The 12,353-nt window shown below is 39.1% G+C and overlaps 2 protein-coding genes and 1 long non-coding RNA gene across 9 annotated transcripts in view; 2 read left to right on the top strand and 1 right to left on the bottom strand.

Moving 5' to 3' along the window:
- bmf1 (BCL2 modifying factor 1) overlaps positions 1-12,353 on the bottom strand; it is a 78,861-nt gene that overhangs the window by 30,689 nt on the left and 35,819 nt on the right. The window lies entirely within an intron of this gene.
- LOC108892452 (adhesion G-protein coupled receptor G2) lies at positions 27-11,683 on the top strand. 5 transcript variants are annotated; one of them, XM_051078176.1, is made up of 14 exons: positions 27-271; positions 610-645; positions 758-832; positions 918-1,065; positions 1,180-1,336; positions 1,462-1,593; positions 1,682-1,792; positions 1,891-1,930; positions 2,079-2,179; positions 2,263-2,384; positions 9,625-9,890; positions 9,964-10,054; positions 10,155-10,433; positions 10,530-11,683. In XM_051078176.1, exons 1-14 carry the CDS (start codon positions 214-216, stop codon positions 10,561-10,563), a joined length of 1,650 nt encoding a protein of 549 aa, XP_050934133.1. In that variant the 5' UTR covers positions 27-213; the 3' UTR covers positions 10,564-11,683. The 5 variants fall into 5 exon arrangements, with proteins under 5 accessions (XP_050934133.1, XP_050934132.1, XP_050934131.1 ...); XM_051078175.1 differs by lacking the exon at positions 9,625-9,890 and adding an exon at positions 2,471-2,736; XM_051078174.1 differs by lacking the exons at positions 9,625-9,890; positions 9,964-10,054 and adding exons at positions 2,471-2,736; positions 2,809-2,899.
- On the top strand, positions 5,639-8,644 carry LOC108892422 (uncharacterized). Of its 2 annotated transcripts, none has more exons than XR_007815176.1 (11): positions 5,639-6,069; positions 6,186-6,257; positions 6,348-6,410; positions 6,526-6,697; positions 6,832-6,867; positions 6,980-7,054; positions 7,148-7,264; positions 7,431-7,587; positions 7,679-7,811; positions 7,900-8,010; positions 8,109-8,644. It is a non-coding gene; the product is annotated as an uncharacterized LOC108892422 (long non-coding RNA). The 2 variants fall into 2 exon arrangements; XR_007815175.1 differs by having other exon boundaries at positions 7,148-7,313.

Here is a 12,353-nt window from a genome sequence, read left to right as displayed (position 1 = left end):
ATTAGCCTGATTTGACCCCACTGGGGAAAAAAAACAAAATATATAGCTGTTTCTCTTGGTCATTTATTAACTGTGAATGTATTGTGGTTTGTATTTTGAGAATGCTGTGAGACAGAAGATTTCAACTGCAACATTACCATAAGAGATGGCAGAGACAACACCACCATCATACTCCCGAATAAAGAGATTCTATCCAAGCAAGATATTGTAGTAATGCCTAAACCAGATCATAACTTCTCATGTATTCCATCAAAGTTCTACAACGGAACAGGTATTACTCTCAACCCCCTGCTATGACAACTCTTAAAATAAAAAAACAACAAGGTTCAGATACAGTCAGACTGACTCTACTTAATAATTGCTATTCACTGTGCAATTAAGATATTCATGCCATAGAAAAATGTTGTTACTATCACACAGACAGTGCCCTGATTACAGACACCTATTTGCACACAGCAGTAAGAGATTGCCCCCTATTGGTCAAAAAGTTTTTTTTTTTTTTTTTTACTGAAACAACACACAAAACAGTAAAACTCTAGAAGTTCCACACATTGTGAACACGCTCTCTCTCTTAACCAGTCATCTGATAAACCTTTAAATCTGTTGCAGGTTTCCTTCTCAACATTGACAGGTGCTGGAATGTGGGTAAGGGCACAAACCACAACTCTTACTTTTCCAATCAGCACATATTTATCAGCAGTGAGAACACTTGTGACAAGTTGTGTGTATAATAATGAGATGTTTTAATATATTTAAGGTGTCAGGAATACTAGATTGAGCCAAGCGGACCTTTGTGGAAATTACTCATCCTATGATAAGCACGCTTGCGGAGGTATTGTCATTTGTTTAGTAGATTATATCATTAGTAATCATTTTTAGAATAAGACATTGTGTGTGTGTGTGTGTTTTATTTGCAGATTTAGCAGAACCACACCTCATGCTCACCATTGATAATAATGGGAAAAAGACCTGTGTGTCATGTAAGCCACCAGGGAAAAAGCCAGACATATCTCTCTTCCCTGCGTGGAGCAATAATGATAGTGATGTCAGCCCAGACACTGCAGTGTAAGTCAATTACTGACAGCAATAATTCTGCAGTGACATGCACACTATTGGAGTCACTGTTACTTACGCTGACCATAATTTGCTGGAGGATATTTGTTTGTGTTTCCATTACAGAAATGTCATGAATAAGCTCTCCTCCCTGCTGGAACTGATGGGCAACTGCAGCACAGCAGCCATCACAATGGGTGATATTAAAGGGTTGCTCACTAAACTCCCCTCCAAAAATCATAGCGACATCAAAAATGGCATTACAACAAGTGGTGATATGAGAGTACGCAGTCTGCCATGATCCATGATACGAGTAATACACAGCAGTACACAGGGCATTAAATCACCCAAGTTTTTCTGATTATTTGTGTGTGTGTGTGTGTGTTTGTGTGTTGCATGTTCTCATAGATTCTTGAGAATAACACTGATTTGGTGTCAGACTTCTCTCGGTCTGTGAAAATTCCTAAAGAAGCAAGTGCCATGGCAGTAAAAAGAAATGGATCATATGCTGGAGTTATGCTTTTTCCAAGAATGTTTCAGGTATTGATTACTATTAATTATGTGGTTTCATTCCCAGCGGAAACTGTTTTTTCCTCCATAACTGTAAGCAATATTCCTCTCTTGACAGGATGACCCCAACAGCTTCTTTTTCAACGATGAAGTAGTGGGAATTGAAATGGGAGCAGAAATATCCAATCTCTCCCAAACCATAGACATTCATTACAGTAATGTGGACAAGGTAAAGCAAATGTTAACAGTTAACAGACATGATAATGATCTTTAAATTGGTTATGGATATAATAAATGTACTCATTTTTCTTTTTTATTCTAATGCAGAACGGAAGTATTGCTTCTTGCAGGTCGTGGGATGGCAATGGTACTGTAAAAAATGTTTACATAACAAATTAAAAGCCCACTGTATGAGAGCAGGATTTGCTCTGTTAAATGCTCCTCAGTTATTTGTGCAAAAAAAAAAAACCTTTTAACGCCTCTTAATGCACAGTAGCATCTTTATGCTTTTGTAGTGGCAACACAGATCTGGACCACAGATGGCTGCAAAACAAAGGAGACCAAAAGCAGCATCACATGCCAGTGCTCTCATCTTACGTTTTTTGCCATACTGTTGGTAAGCAGATGATAATCCCACTTTTTCACAGCTACCTATGACATGCCACACATAATCTAACTCATCTCTCTGTTATAAATCAGTCACCTCCACCTGGAAACATCAGCACTTCAGATTTTAATTCTCTGACCTACATCACATCGATCGGCTGTGGCCTGTCAATGTTCTTCCTGGCGGTGGCTCTCTTCATGCATTGTCTTATCAGGTAGGTGATCACAGCGCAGGTTCTAATTTTAATGTGCTGTAATGTGCTGTCAGGCTTTTGCTGACACAATCTAACATAATCCACAGAAAAGGGAAAGCGAGCCAAGCAACTAAGATCCTGATGAACCTCTTTGTTGCCATGTTCACCCTGAACCTGTCCTTCCTGATAAATGAGACCGTTGCCAACCTAGGCAACTACACTGCATGTGTGGTGATGGCAGCAGTTATGCACTACACCATGTTGGCTACTTTTAGCTGGTTTCTTGCTCAGGCTCTGCACTTGTACTATAATCTTCACAAGCTCCCCTCTAAGATCAAACATTACATGATGAAGATTTGCATCACTGGATGGGGTAAGAGAACTGAACCTAAAATTATATGTGCTTCTATACCCAGTACACTAGTAACACTTGTCTTTCTTTTAGTCACACCTGCTGTAGTGGTGATCGCTCTGCTTGCCACGAGGAAATATGATTACCTGGTTATTTATACTGATAATGGGAATTCAGCAACAATGTAAGCAACCTTTACTGCCTGCAAGTCTGATGAAACCTTTGATTCACAAAAAGACATGCTTTGTTGCTAAATGGATGAATATTTCATTCATCATTTTCAGGTGCTGGATCTCTGATGCCATCGTCCACCAAGGGGTGAATATAGGTTATTACGCTGGGGTGTTCATCTTCACCTTAACCGTATTCATCATAACTGTACGACAGATTGCTGTGTTAAAGCCTGCAGAAGCTCAGAACAGCAGCTCCATCAAGACAAACTCTTTCTCCATTCTGGGCCTTTTCCTTCTGCTCGGCATCACCTGGGCCTTTGCCTTCTTCAGCTATGGACCTCTGCTCCTCCCATCCTACTATATCTTCACCATCCTCAACTCCTTTCAAGGTAGACTCTGACTTGACACACAACAATCACCCAAACAGTCTAAATGTCTAAAGGTCAAGGAACATTGCAGTGTTTGTAATCCAGCCACTCTGTTTTTGCAGGTTTCTTCCTCTTCATCTACTATTACAATTCTAGCAAGACTGTGGACAAAAACCCCAGAGCTGACAGCAGCAGCAGCACAGCTACAGCAAACACAGTAACACCATCTCCTTTTCAATAAGGTGTTTATATTGTGAATGTTTTTGGCTTTTAAAAAAACGTATTCTGTGCCTGAGAATAATTTGACACAAGAGGGCAGCATTTTATTTTATATGATCAAGTAGAGCTGTTTCTGAATGAAGTGCTGGTAAGTTGTTATAAAAAGTTTCTCATTCTCTCTGACTCCCCTCTTCATTAAATGCCTCATGTGTTTGACTGAATGGCTAGCCTGAAATCAGTCTAGTACTGACAGAAGAGATGGAATGGTCTCCTGGAAGTCATTTGTGCCAATCACTGAGGCCTAGTCTCACTTACTGCAAAACTTGCTGGGAGGTTGTGATTCACTCAGAATATATTGCAGTCCTCTGAAATCAAAGCTTCAGTCATTCACTGGAATGCAGAGTGTAAATGTTTAGGAAGAAACACATGACCCTGTTATGACTGATGTGGCTGTCATATGGACTGAAGATGGCAAGACTCAGAAAAAAACAGGGTGAAGGGAAGTCTTGTCTCTCACATACTGTGCAGTGTTGGGGGCTGAGATCCCAGCTAGCACTTTGCGTGCCTGCAGATAATTACCTTGTGCCTACAGAGAGTAGAAATGAGCTCATGACAACCTATAGTGATAAAAAACCTGGGGCACGCCACTATGTTGAATCTATTCTCTAATATATGACTGTATTTAACCAATATTTATAGCATTTAATAAGTGTGTCTTGGACAAACTGTGTAACATTAACTAAGAGGAATCATCGGGAATTGTTTGTTTTTTGTGTGTTATCTAGTAAATTGTATATTTTTTTAAAAAAAATCTGACGTTCTCAATATTCTGTTTAAAGTAACAAGTGTGCACAATTGATTAAATCTTATATCATTAATTATATTATCTTTGTCCTAATCTCGTCTTTATTTGTCACATTTATCGAACGATTTTGTCACCACAGCTCTATTAAGTCACTATTTCATATTTGTTAATTTATCTGACAACAAAAAACAGAAAAGTTTTAAATGACAACAACTATTTTGTGAATTTGGCTGCATAATAACACAGTATACACACAGGTGACCACAGAGAGTAGGAGGACACTGGACAGAGGTCTAATAGTCTTAGCAGACACTTAGCAGAGTAAATGTTGATATAGTTGATGATACACGGCTATCATTAATGTATATTTATGTTGATTATGTCAGACAACAACAATCATGAAATTCAACTGGTTGGCTGTCCCATTCTTTACCAGACATTGGCTGAGATGCAGTTTTGTTGTTTGCCAAGTGAAAATGTCACTATGCTAACATTCTCACAATGACTTTATTAACATGCTGATGTTAAACAGGTATACTATCTTAGCATATCAGCATGACAGCAATTCTTAATTAACAGTAAGCACAGATATTCCCACTATAACTGAGACTGATGGAGATATTATCAGTTTGCAGGTTTTTTGGTCGTAAACTTAAGAACTGGAGAATTTGAAATGTTAGTCTGATGATGATGCCAGATGAGAAGTCATCCTCTGGTGACAGTGAATATCTGTACAACATTTCATGGGAAATCCATCTAATTGTTGTTGAGATATTTCACCCTGGACCAAAATGGTGGACTGACCAACAGACCAATAGCCTGACACTGCCATCCACAGAGTCACATCACAAACATGTCTAAAAATGAACTACTGAGTAAACTATTTGCATACAGACCTCTGAATTTTACTGTGGAACATGGCATTCTCAACCCCTCCATTCCTACTAGCTTAAAAAGTTGGCAGTTCACAACTTTGGAAAGATAATTTGTCTCTAATTTCAGATGCTTATAGGGAGAGAGGAGAAACATCTTCAATAAATCTACACCAAGTCCAATGGCCCTCTAGAAATCTTTCTCAAGAGTAAAACATCTTACAGAAAAAAAGAGTGGGCCTTCTGGAGAGAAAGGTCAAAGCACACATGCCCAGTGGTACAATGTACCCAAGTGTATTCAAAATACATCCATATACTGTATTTACCACTTTTTCACCCAAATTGTTGTGTGAATACAGAGACATCTGACAATCAAAATAAAATGCCTATATACACATTCTGCATTTCTTAACAAATATGCTTTGCGAGGAATGCCCAGGCTGTTTAAAATATTTATGATAAAAGCAGGGAGTAAAAAAAGCAAACAATTGGACTGCAGGAGCATCTCTATCAAGAGCTACAGGTGCATCTCATTCCATAACTAACAATGGCTGTCTACCAACTTTTTACAGAGAAGGCAGATGCGACGCACAGTGTACATACTTAATTTGCAAGGTAAATTCAACAGAATGATTAGAGACACATCATCTGCAAATCTCTCAGTAAGATGTAATGACGGTAAAGTGGATGCACTGTCACTCAGATAGTAGAAGAGATTGTGCACTGAAGTGGCACGTAAAAGTAGATATAGCTTCAGGTTATGGTCAGATAACTTACTCCCATAACCCACTGCATGTTGTCCTTACTCCATAGAATACTGTTACAGATGGATGCAAAATGTCGCTGGATGTTTGTTGTGAAGACAGTAATGCTGTTGAATGGGATGTTCCTGAAGAACATCATATGTCAGAGCTCGGGTGAGTAAGTTTAACAAAAGCTAACTTCAAACAGATCAGTATTTATCAACATATTTTAACATCTGTTCTACAGACATGTGTATTATATATAATATAATGCATATATATTTTTACAGACACCAGTGACACGTGCAGACTAAAAAATGTACTGTTTGTCAGTGCCAAAGAGTCTGCTTTTTTTCCATCAGGTAAGCTTGACAACACTGTAGAGAGATAATGGTCTTCAACAGAAACCTTTAAAGATTTTTAGTAAACAGTTGTTTCACATCATATTTCAGAGGCTGTCCATCACCAGTTCAGTGAAACTAAACTCTGTTTTAATGTTCAGGCTAAGAGAGCAGGTACAATTACCTAATTATTAGCCTGATTTGACCCCACTGGGGAAAAAAACAAAATATATAGCTGTTTCTCTTGGTCATTTGATAACTGTGAATGTATTGTGGTTTGTATTTTGAGAATGCTGTGAGACAGAAGATTTCAACTGCAACATTACCATAAGAGATGGCAGAGACAACACCACCATCATACTCCCTGAATAAAGAGATTCTATCCAAGCAAGATATTGTAGTAATGCCTGAACCAGATCATAACTTCTCATGTATTCCATCAAAGTTCTACAACGGAACAGGTATTACTCTCAACCCCCTGCTATGACAACTCTTAAAATAAAAAACAACAAGGTTCAGATACAGTCAGACTGACTCTACTTAATAATTGCTATTCACTGTGCAATTAAGATACACATCTCATAACATGTTGCAGGTTTCCTCTATTACATTCACAAGTGCTGGAATGTGGGTAAGGGCACAAACCACAACTCTTACTTTTCCTATCAGCACATATTTATCAGCAGTGAGAACACTTGTGACAAGTTGTGTGTATAATAATGAGATGTTTTAATATATTTAAGGTGTCAGGAATACTAGATTGACCCAAGCGGACCTTTGTGGAAATCACTCATCCTATGATAAGCACGCTTGCGGAGGTATTATCATTTTAATAATATTAATAATAAGCCAAAAGAGAATGGTAGTGACTCTGTGCATGTGTGTGTGTATGGTTTTATTTGCATATTTAGCAGAAACAAACCTCAAGCTCACCATTGATGATAATGGGAGAAAGACATGTGTGTCACGTAAGCCACCAGAAGAAAAGCCAGACCCTACTCCTCCCCCCACCATGGAAAGCACACACTGTAAGTTGGAGAGAGAAATTGCTGGTAAAGTCAGCCCAGACACTGCAGTGTAAGTATCTGTCAATTATTGACGGCAATAATTCTGCAGTGACATACGCATCATTGGAGTCGTCACCTGTGACGCTGACATATTGCTGGAGGATATTTGTTTGTGTTTCCATTACAGAAATGTCATGAATAAGCTCTCCTCCCTGCTGGAACTGATGGGCAACTGCAGCACAGCAGCCATCACAATGGGTGATATTAAAGGGTTGCTCACTAAACTCCCCTCCAAAAATCATAGCGACATCAAAAATGGCATTACAACAAGTGGTGATATGAGAGTACGCAGTCTGCCATGATCCATGATAAAACAGTAATGAGTAGCATTAAATCATCTAAGTTTTTCTGTGTAAACTCTTTGTTTTCTCATAGATTCTTGAGAATAACACTGATTTGGTGTCAGACTTCTCTCGGTCTGGTGAAAATTCCTAAAGAAGCAAGTGCCATGGCAGTAAAAAGAAATGGATCATATGCTGGAGTTATGCTTTTTCCAAGAATGTTTCAGGTATTGATTACTATTAATTATGTGGTTTCATTCCCAGCGGAAACTGTTTTTTCCTCCATAACTATAAGCAATATTCCTCTCTTGACAGGATGACCCCAACAGCTTCTTTTTCAACGATGAAGTAGTGGGAATTGAAATGGGAGCAGAAATATCCAATCTCTCCCAAACCATAGACATTCATTACAGTAATGTGGACAAGGTAAAGCAAATGTTAACAGTTAACAGACATGATAATGATCTTTAAATTGGTTATGGATATAATAAATGTACTCATTTTTCTTTTTTATTCTAATGCAGAACGGAAGTATTGCTTCTTGCAGGTCGTGGGATGGCAATGGTACTGTAAAAAATGTTTACATAACAAATTAAAAGCCCACTGTATGAGAGCAGGATTTGCTCTGTCAAATATTCGTCAGTTATTCATACAAAAAGCCATAGGTACTGTATGGTAGAATTTGACGAAATTTACATGTAATATGCCAACATGTGAAAAGATTGCAACATGACATAAAAAACGAAAAAATGAGCTATTCCTAGATTTTCTCTGTTGCTTATAAAAACCTGTAGACTGATTTCAGTGTAAAGAACCTGGGCTTGGAGTTTTCAGGATGCTCACTCCCACATGCCTTGCCACAATAAAGGTCTATCTTGCGCACTGCAACACTACAGCACTGGTAGTATACTATTGGTAGCTTCAGAATGGCCCAGTTACCAACACAAGAAATACCCCTACACAAACCATGCAAAAACAAAAAACTGAAAATTTATCTCATGAAGCCCGTTTGGCCAAACGTGAATTGGAGCAAGGTCAAGGGAAAACTAGGGTCAACATGGGCGGGGGATTTAATTCATGGAGGGACCTTTATTCGGCTTGAGATCAAAACGACCAAAACACAATGGAAGGTGAGCTAACAATACTGCAAAGCTGTGAATTCATTGTGATACTGTGTTTTTCTGCATGCTTATGTTAGCTTGCAGTTATGTGAATTGTAGCACTGTGTTGAGTGATAATCTGCTATTCATCAAATCCAGGCTGATCTGCTGGTAATCACAGCTTGTCATTTGATAGTACTTCATTGTCTACCATGCCTGATCCCTGCAGTGTAATTAAGTTACAACTACCTGGTTAACCTTTGCTTGTTTGCTCGGTAATACTAACGCCATGGTCGGACTACGACCTGTGCACCCCCAGAAAGGGGGTGAAGGCTGGTAAAGAGACTGGCAGGATTGGTAAGAACCTTATGAATGCTCACACATGCATAGTTGCACTCCCTAAGTAGGTGGGCACAGACATGAGCACAAGCAATGGGACACAGGCTGCAGTTCACTTAATGGCCACAGGTGTCAGTAACAACAAGGGTTTTCAGATTTCTCCATACAGAACCTTTAAAGTACAGTAAGCATCTTTATGCTTTTGTAGTGGCAACACAGATCTGGACCACAGATGGCTGCAAAACAAAGGAGACCAATAGAAGCATCACATGCCAGTGCTCTCATCTTACGTTTTTTGCCATACTGTTGGTAAGCAGATGATAATCCCACTTTTTCACAGCTACCTATGACATGCCACACATAATCTAACTCATCTCTCTGTTATAAATCAGTCACCTCCACCTGGAAACATCAGCACTTCAGATTTTAATTCTCTGACCTACATCACATCGATCGGCTGTGGCCTGATCAATGTTCTTCCTGGCGGTGGCTCTCTTCATGCATTGTCTTATCAGGTAGGTGATCACAGCGCAGGTTCTAATTTTAATGTGCTGTAATGTGCTGTCAGGCTTTTGCTGACACAATCTAACATAATCCACAGAAAAGGGAAAGCGAGCCAAGCAACTAAGATCCTGATGAACCTCTTTGTTGCCATGTTCACCCTGAACCTGTCCTTCCTGATAAATGAGACCGTTGCCAACCTAGGCAACTACACTGCATGTGTGGTGATGGCAGCAGTTATGCACTACACCATGTTGGCTACTTTTAGCTGGTTTCTTGCTCAGGCTCTGCACTTGTACTATAATCTTCACAAGCTCCCCTCTAAGATCAAACATTACATGATGAAGATTTGCATCACTGGATGGGGTAAGAGAACTGAACCTAAAATTATATGTGCTTCTATACCCAGTACACTAGTAACACTTGTCTTTCTCTTTAGTCACACCTGCTGTAGTGGTGATCGCTCTGCTTGCCACGAGGAAATATGATTACCTGGTTATTTATACTGATAATGGGAATTCAGCAACAATGTAAGCAACCTTTACTGCCTGCAAGTCTGATGAAACCTTTGATTCACAAAAAGACATGCTTTGTTGCTAAATGGATGAATATTTCATTCATCATTTTCAGGTGCTGGATCTCTGATGCCATCGTCCACCAAGGGGTGAATATAGGTTATTACGCTGGGGTGTTCATCTTCACCTTAACCGTATTCATCATAACTGTACGACAGATTGCTGATGTTAAAGCCTGCAGAAGCTCAGAACAGCAGCTCCATCAAGACAAACTCTTTCTCCATTCTGGGCCTTTTCCTTCTGCTCGGCATCACCTGGGCCTTTGCCTTCTTCAGCTATGGACCTCTGCTCCTCCCATCCTACTATATCTTCACCATCCTCAACTCCTTTCAAGGTAGACTCTGACTTGACACACAATCACCAACAGTCTAAATGTCTAAAGGTCAAGGAACATTGCAGTGTTTGTAATCCAGCCACTCTGTTTTTGCAGGTTTCTTCCTCTTCATCTACTATTACAATTCTAGCAAGACTGTGGACAAAAACCCCAAAGCTGACAGCAGCAGCAGCACAGCTACAGCAAACACAGTAACACCATCTCCTTTTCAATAAGGTGTTTATATTGTGAATGTTTTTGGCTTTTAAAAAAACGTATTCTGTGCCTGAGAATAATTTGACACAAGAGGGCAGCATTTTATTTTATATGATCAAGTAGAGCTGTTTCTGAATGAAGTGCTGGTAAGTTGTTATAAGTAAGTTTCTCATTCTCTCTGACTCCTCTCTTCTTGAAATGCCTTGTGTGTGTGACTGAATCACTAGTCTGACCTGAAATGCCTAATTTGGATTACTTAATTGACAAAAAAATAATGAAATGAGTCTAGTACTGACAGCTGAGATAAAGTGGTCTCCTGGAAGTCATTTGTGCAGACGACTGAAACTCAGTCTCACTCACTGTGAAAACTTGCCGGGAAGGTTGTGATTCACTCAGAATATATTGCAGCCCTCTTAAATCAAAGCCTCAGTCATACACTGGAATGTGGAGTGATGGCAAAACACAGAAAAAAACAAAAAAAGGTGAAGGGAAGTCTTGTCTCTCACATACTGTGCAGTGTTGGGGGCTGAGATCCCAGCTAGCACTTTGCGTGCCTGCAGATAATTACCTTGTGCCTACAGAGAGCAGTATCCACTGTGCAGGAAGCCTTAACTGGCTGACAAGAAATGAGCTCATGACAACCTATAGTGATAAGAAACCTGGGGGCACGCCACTATGTTGAAACCATTCTGATATATGACTGTATTTAACCAATATTTATAGCATTTAATAAGTAAAGTGTATCTGTAGAAAACTGTGTAACAATAGTGAAAAGAATCATTGGGAATTGTGTGTTTTCTGTGTTGTTATCCAGTAAATTGCATATTTTTTCCTTATTTTTGAAATGATTATGATCTTATGTTTTCAATATAGTGTTTAAAGTGACACAAGAGTTCATAACTGATTAAATCTTACATTCATCATCATTATTAACTATTCTATATAATTTAGTTTAGTCTTGTGTTTCATTTAATTAGAGACTTGTCAAGATTTTTGATTTGATGAAATGTGTTAAGAATTTCTTCTTGCACAAATGTGTGTTTTTGTGAAATAAAGTTTTTGAGTTATAGTATCTTAAGCAGACACCAGACTAGTCTTTCCTTATGCAGAACTCTGGGCGTGTAGGCCAAGCCTGTTTATTTATCTATGTCTGATTAATCTTCTAAATGACCACAGCGTGCCAGCCAAAAACTAGGATAATTACTGCCATACACATCTGATTTGTGGCCCCCCCCCCCACAAAAGGCCTTTTACGCAGAGCACAGCAGGCTTCTATGATATACCTGTGTCCGAACGTTAGAGCGCACCGTGTAAGCCACAGCAGAGACTTCATCTGTAAACTGAGGTTACTATGCAAGCTGTGATTACAAATCAGAGCCTTGTGGTAAATGATGGCGAAATACACTGTAGAAAAAAATGTGTCCATTTCAAGAGCCAAAGATTTGACAGGCCAGCACATAATTTATTTGAGCCAAAGATCAACAATACTGCTTTTTAGTCATTAATGTACAAAATCAAAAATCAGCACAAGTTTCCACACAGAGATAATGATTTGGAGTGTGGTTTTACTGCTTTGCTAAAAACATAAATCTCTGCATCACTAAGAAATGTAGGAAAGGAAGCCCTCATGTTGAGGCTTCTGGGAGCATTTTAATAAGTGTGTCAATCTAAATGATTTCAAAATGAGAAGGGTGAAAAATTTTCACGCTATCCCATAAAACTGTC

Source organism: Lates calcarifer, linkage group LG19, assembly GCF_001640805.2.
Source record: "Lates calcarifer isolate ASB-BC8 linkage group LG19, TLL_Latcal_v3, whole genome shotgun sequence".
In the NCBI taxonomy this organism is placed as follows: Eukaryota; Metazoa; Chordata; class Actinopteri; family Centropomidae; genus Lates; species Lates calcarifer.
The sequence above is the reverse complement of the archived record's forward strand: the minus strand, read 5'-3'. Positions and strand labels throughout refer to the sequence as shown.

Excerpts from the sequence above, each read along its gene's own strand:
- LOC108892452 (XM_051078173.1), top strand. The coding sequence starts at position 214 with ATGCCTAAACCAGATCATAACTTCTCATGTATTCCATCAAAGTTCTAC. Across the intron at positions 1,793-1,890 it reads ATTACAGTAATGTGGACAAG|AACGGAAGTATTGCTTCTTG; the intron begins GTAAAGCAAATG and ends ATTCTAATGCAG. Across the intron at positions 2,900-2,999 it reads AATGGGAATTCAGCAACAAT|GTGCTGGATCTCTGATGCCA; the intron begins GTAAGCAACCTT and ends CATCATTTTCAG.